Source organism: Ursus maritimus, unplaced genomic scaffold (assembly GCF_017311325.1).
Source record: "Ursus maritimus isolate PB19 unplaced genomic scaffold, ASM1731132v1 scaffold_3, whole genome shotgun sequence".
Taxonomy (NCBI): Eukaryota; Metazoa; Chordata; class Mammalia; order Carnivora; family Ursidae; genus Ursus; species Ursus maritimus.
The window spans coordinates 12,165,427-12,171,670 of record NW_024425563.1 but is presented as its reverse complement, the minus strand read 5'-3'; the positions used below and the strand labels follow the sequence as shown (position 1 = coordinate 12,171,670).

Here is a 6,244-nt window from a genome sequence, read left to right as displayed (position 1 = left end):
TATCAGTCCTCTTGGCTTAGGGTCCCACACTTGTTACCTCATTTAACCCAACTGCCTCCCTAAAGACCCAATCTCCAGATACACTCACATTGGGGGTGACAATCACATTCAACGTATGAATTTGAGGGGTGGGACACGATTCAGTTCATAACAACAATATTGCTGTCTTTAGTTTCATAGGAAAAGCCAAGTAGATACTTGATGCGCTTAGACACTTGTGAAATGAATGAATTAAATGGCTACTTATGCAGAGCCGTGGAATATCATTAACCACCAACTGTTTTCCTTCACAGGGATCTCCTCCTACCTAGAACGTAATGGGTAATCTTGGCCCTCCATCCAGCCTCTGCAGTATTCTGAGCACGCTTGTTTGCATAGCCAGCGTTGATGACCAGAACTGTAAAGTAGCCTAATTGAATGTAGAGCTGAAACATGCCGATGTTCTCTTGCGGCAGAGAAAATTATGTTAGGATCACATGTATCTGGTCTCAGGATCCCGTCAAGAATTTTCCTTCGCCAGACACCACTACATCCTTAGAAACATCTCTTGCCATCATCAAGGGTGCTTCTCAGAAATGAATCTGAAAAACAGATAAAGAAAAATTGCTGTGCAGGTAATAACACCTTACACCCTTGCTAATTAAAGGGGACTCGTGCGCAAGTGCGTATGTGTGTGCGTGTGCATACACACGTGTGTGCATGTGACTGTGTTTTCTTGTGGAGACACACAAATGGAACTAGCTTCTCTCTGGGTGGAATTTATTAAAAACACTGGGTCACATTTATTAAGACACACAGGTCCTTCTGGGTAATGATCGTAGATGTGTCAGGCCCAACGGGGTCTACCTTGACTAGAGCGGACAGGGCTTATTTCTGGCTTTATAGGTTCAAAAACAAATAGGTAAAATAGAGAAACCCTAATGTACTATTTAAAATTTGGTAATAATTAAATTATCTACAGAATCTGGAAATGCGTGGATCTGATTAATGCGGAGAAGCTATGGGCTATAGTGTTTCCGGGCTGGTTCCACAGGAGATCATCAGAGTGTTTATTTTTATGGCTTATATTATTCTGACTTGCCTCTTTCGTTAGAGCATACTAATTGCACTGGCGTAGCAATTATTTCCTTCACAATCAAACTGTTGACAGTCCTTCGCCTCCACAGGCTAAGGGTGTATTTGAAGATCACCCCTAAATCAGCCAGGCTGGGAAAGCAGAAGAAAGGGTGTGTGGGGGGGGGATTTCTGTCCTTGATTTAGACAGAAGCTGTGCATCCGTGAGACTGTGAGCCGTCAGCCACACGGAGGGCAAGGCGCCCCGGGAGAGTGAGAGAGGGGCCCAGGAGAGAACAATTTAAGGGAATTCTTGGCTATCTCCTTGCATCAGGTGGTTTGAGTTCCCTGAGTGGATCCTGAGACACATGGGGCTGCCCAAGAAGAGGAGACGTGCCCTGAACCTCAGAATGCACCAAGGTAGTCCCTTGGCCTGGAAGGGAAGTGGTGGTTGAAGGGGTGGAGCCCCGAGGCCCGGGGGAATTAGTGTCAGGCAGGGGCAGGCGGAGGGAAATACGGTGAGTTGGGCTTATTGGGACATGCTCACCTTGCACCCACCCCTTGTGGGGGCCCTGGGCAGGACAAGGAATGTGCCTAGAGTAGCTGATCCTGAGTCCTACGGAAGTACCCTTTGGTGCTAGACCAGAAGGTGGCCTGCAGAGACAGCGGCGATGTCAGAGCGGTGACGTCATGGGCAAATACTCCTGTCAGGGAAATGGGAGGTTCAGAACCTTAGACGGCTCCCCCCAGGGACTCATCCCTGAGCGGGGCTATCTTGGCTTCCCGATGCTGCCATGGGCTCCAGGCTTCTCTGCTGTGTGGCCCTTTGTCTCCTGGGAGCAGGTGAGTTCCAGGCACAGTGTGGACGCCTCCGATAAGCATTTGCTGTGCCTGTAATACAGGCTTGCTGCTGATGGCTGCGGCAGGAGGCCTCCCCCTCTGCTCGGCCCTCAGCTTCTTTCTGTCTCCTCCCCAGCAAGCGCAGTGGAATCGGAGGTCACCCAAACTCCAAGACACCTGATCAAAACAAGAGGACAGAAAGCGACCCTGAGATGTTCCCCGGTCTCTGGACACTTATCTGTGTACTGGTACCAACAGGTTCTGGGCCAGGGTCCCCAGTTTCTCATTCAGTATTACAATACGAAAGAGAGAGACAGAGGAAAGATTCCAGAACGGTTCTCAGCTCAACAGTTCAGTGACTACAGCTCCCAGCTGGACATGACCTTGCTGGAGCCGGGAGACTCGGCCCTGTATCTCTGTGCCAGCAGCTTGGCACAGCCATGCTCGATCAGCAGCCTGCTCTACAAAAATCTTCCACCACCACCACCCCCAGCTCAGGAAGCGATGGCGAGGGTGGCACGGCCAGCTGCGGTGGCCCGGGCCCTGGGAAAGCAGACGGGCCTCTCCCAGACGCTCATTCTGCTGCTTACGTGTGTGGCGTGTCTTAGTGCTCGCAGAAATCATGCAAGATAAGTATCACGTTACCTGTTTACATATATGAGGGGAAGTGGCTTTCCTGCGTTTTCTATTTCAGACCTGGCAGAGCAAGGAAAAGTTCTGTTCCTCGACACCTGTGCTCCCCGCCCCCACCTGGAACTGTCCGCTCCCCTGCCTTCCTTTCCCAGGTGCAGATTAGCAGGGCGGGGAAGATCATGCACCATATGTGACGACCATAGCCTCCCCCCGACAGCTTCGAGAAGAATAGCCATTGATCCTTCCCTATAACAACAACAATAAAAAATAAAAATAAAAAGAGAGAAAGGTGCAATTTTCTGCATGACCTAGGTCATGGCATGACTTCCATGGAGGCTGTGTGAGTAGGGAAGTTTCTAGATGAGTTCTCACAGCTGCAGAGCAAAGGGAATGGGATGTGTGCATGGAAAAGCTCGGTGTTCCCATACACGCTGCCATCTACCATAAGGGAAAGGACCACGGGTCCTCGTTATTTATTCCTTAGTTTCTTTTACTCCGCAGTTTGGAGTCCCTTACTTGGTACAAAGTACTGTATCACATAAAATAGAAAATGCAATTTAGTATGTTTCTTGTCTTTGAGAGTTTCAAGGTCTGCAATATTAAATGTATAATATTTATCTTCGATAGTTGATGATTTCTATTGGATCCACCTGTCCCATGAAAACAGGTGACTCACGAAACTCCAAGTGCCAAATACATTAATTCCCAGACATGGTTCAACTCTGCTGCCGATAGAGACTCACAAAAGAAAATAGCACTATCATGTTTTGACAACTTACTATATGCCAAGTAAAAGTCCTTTATTTGCAACATTTCCATGAATTATCAGAGGAAAAAAAAAAGCCTAAAAGACAAATGCAATTTCTGCTCTCATTTTAAAGATGAGGGGAGTTGCCCTAAAGTTAAAGAACTTGACCAAATGAAATAGCTGGTCAGGTGCAGAAGTGGGGCTCAAACCCGGGCCTGACTTGAGTGCTGTGTTTACACATGCACGCTCTCATGCATATTCATAGATGCCCGCCCTTAAAGCCCAGATGTTGTTCCGTGTGCTTTTCAGCCTGGCTGACTCTAATGAAATCATTGACGGAGATCCGTTTCCTCAGGGGAAGGTCCAGCTAGGAGCCCTGAGCACCCAGCTGTGGTTCCAAGTCCAGCACAACCTACTAGTCAGTATTGACTGAGGCCAGTTTCTCGACATGATAGACAGAATTTTCACATATAAAATGAGAGCAATAATAAGCTTTGGTATCACTCTGAGTACTCCAGAGAAACAGATCACACACACTCATATATGTGTATATAATTTCCTTATTATAGAGAATCAGCTCATACAGTTCGGGAGGCTGGTAAGTCCAACATCTGTAAGCTGGGCCGGTGGTGCTGGAGAACCAGGCAGAACAGAGGTTCAAGTTCGGAGGCTAAGCAGGGAGAGCCGATGTTCAAGTTCAAAGGCTGTTGAACAAGAAGAGCTGATGTTCCAGTTTGAAGGCCATCCGCTGGACAGTTCTCTCTTGTCTGGGGCAGAATCCATCTTTTTGTTCTATTCAGATCTTCAACTGATTGGATGAGGCCCACCTACATTATGGAAGGCAATCTGCTTTACTCTATTGATGTAAAGGTTATTCTCATCTAATGTTAAAATCTACCTATTTAAGTGTGAATCACATCCCAAAACACCCTCTCAGGAATGCCCAGAATGGTGTTTAACCACATATCTGTGGATCCTGTGGCCCAGTCAAGTTAACACATAAAATTAGCCATGATACCAACTTCCAGGGCTCTGTAAAAATTTAATAAGCATAAAGTACCTACCAAGCACAGAGTAAGAATCTGGATATCTTGATTCCTTTTGCTAATCTCTGACAGCTTTTTCCACCATTTCCTACGTACAAAGGTAGATACAGACACATTTTACCTAAAACTCCTATAGTTGTCACAGAAATGGGAATATTTATGCCTGATGATTCATTATGAAATTAACTAGCACGCCTAACATCCCTTCTTAGGCATTTTAACATCAATTTTATTGACATATGAATTATATACAATAAACATTACACACTTTAAATGTTCAGATCAATGTGTTTTTGCTATTTATATGTATATACCCATGAAACTCTCCCCCAACTAAGTTATAGAACATTTCTATCACCCAGAAAGTTCCCTCATGCCCGTTTGCAACACCTGTCTCCATCCCTGACAAACTAATGATATGATTTCTATTGCTATAGATTCCTTTCACTCAAGCATCTTTTTAATGGATATTTAAAGTCTCTACCCAGGGTGTGCTTGGGTGGCTCAGTCGGTTAGGTATCCGCCCTCAGCTCAGGTCATGATCCTGGGGTCCTGGGATCAAGCCCCACATTGGGCTCCCTGCTCAGTAGGGAGTCTGCTTCTCCGTCTCCCTCTGCCGCTCCCCCGACCCTGACTTGTGCTCTTTCTCTCTCAAATAAATAAACAAAATCTTTAAAAAAGATCTCTACCCATTAAAACAATTCCTCTTTAGTACACAGCTAAATATAAAGAGAGGGAGGTGCTTCTGGAAAGTTCTATGGTTAAGGAGGGCTTGAAATCATATGAGATACCTGATTCACGTTAGAGACAATTCTATCTGCAGATAGATGGTTTGATTGATCATCAAAAGCTCTTCCTGGCTGCTTGAGCTCTTTCTATAAAATTTATTTACTCATTTTAATTCATTTCTTTTTCTCCTGAACCCATTCATTCAAATTATTTTATAATGAAGTTTTGACAAAAAGTCATCATCTCCAAGGAAATTATGTCGTGTTCCTATCAGATGCATACGTAGCTGGGTTTCATGTTCACACATGGCGTGCTGGGGCTGAGCAGACCAAAGGCAATGGTGATGTCATTAAGAGATCATTCTGTGCTGGGAGAAGGGTTCCCTTTGCCTGGACCCAGTGTCAAACCCTCAGAACACGAGCCTTGACCTGGAAAATCCCCCTTTCTCCTCTGGCCTCACCTGCCACCATTCTCCTGCATTGCGTGTTTTTCTGTCTCCTGGACCAGCGAAGTCCCAGGCACAGATGTGAAACCCACTCCTGGGCCTGCCAGGCCCCAATTCAAGGCTTGACACTGTGGATATAAGACCAGGCTCCCCTTTGGTTCCAGCTTTAATTTCGATGTCGTCTCCCCGGCCCTGGAGATGCTGATTCACAGAGCCCCCAGATGTGTGGTCGTGTTCAAGGGATATCAGCACAGCAGGAGGCGACCACAGATGTGAGACATGAAATCATGGACCCAGCGCCAGCTACATGACTTGCAATATTATTCGGAATTTGAAGATCACAGCAGCAGAGCATGGAAGCCAGTACGGGGTCCTCCTAAGCGTGGGACTGTGGGCAACAGGGTACAGTTTCTGAGCTTCGTTGTCTTTATTACTTAATTACTGACAGCCATTCTTCACAAGAAGATATTCCCCCATGGAATGGATGTCTCAAAACAAAACAAAACAACCCAGAGCATTTTGCACTTACCCTGGAGGCTGCCGCCTCCCCACAGTCCCTCACACGTCTGAAAGCGTCCTCTGCACTGCCGAACAGACATCCTCTTCCACAGAGAAAGGTCAGTCACAGGCGTGAGGTGTTTCTGCTTGCCACGTCTCACCCCAAACGCGGGAAGCAAGAGCTCTGGTGAGCTCGAAGTGCTCTGGCCACATTTGGCCGGTGTCTCATTAGTGAATTGATAAGAAACAGAG

The 6,244-nt window shown here is 46.6% G+C and overlaps 1 long non-coding RNA gene and 1 gene segment (V, D, J or C); one reads left to right on the top strand and one right to left on the bottom strand.

Annotated features, from left to right (window-relative positions):
• Positions 1 to 1,635: 1,635 nt before the first annotated feature.
• LOC121105885 lies at positions 1,636 to 2,526 on the top strand. The segment is given in 2 exon segments: positions 1,636 to 1,896; positions 2,030 to 2,526. Coding segments are annotated over 2 exon segments (546 nt in total).
• Positions 2,527 to 3,309: 783 nt separating this feature from the next.
• On the bottom strand, positions 3,310 to 6,166 carry LOC103668995. The gene is made up of 4 exons (XR_570176.2): positions 6,024 to 6,166; positions 5,510 to 5,882; positions 4,339 to 4,408; positions 3,310 to 4,101 (listed from the first exon to the last, which is right to left on the bottom strand). It is a non-coding gene; the product is annotated as an uncharacterized LOC103668995 (long non-coding RNA).
• Positions 6,167 to 6,244: the final 78 nt, after the last annotated feature.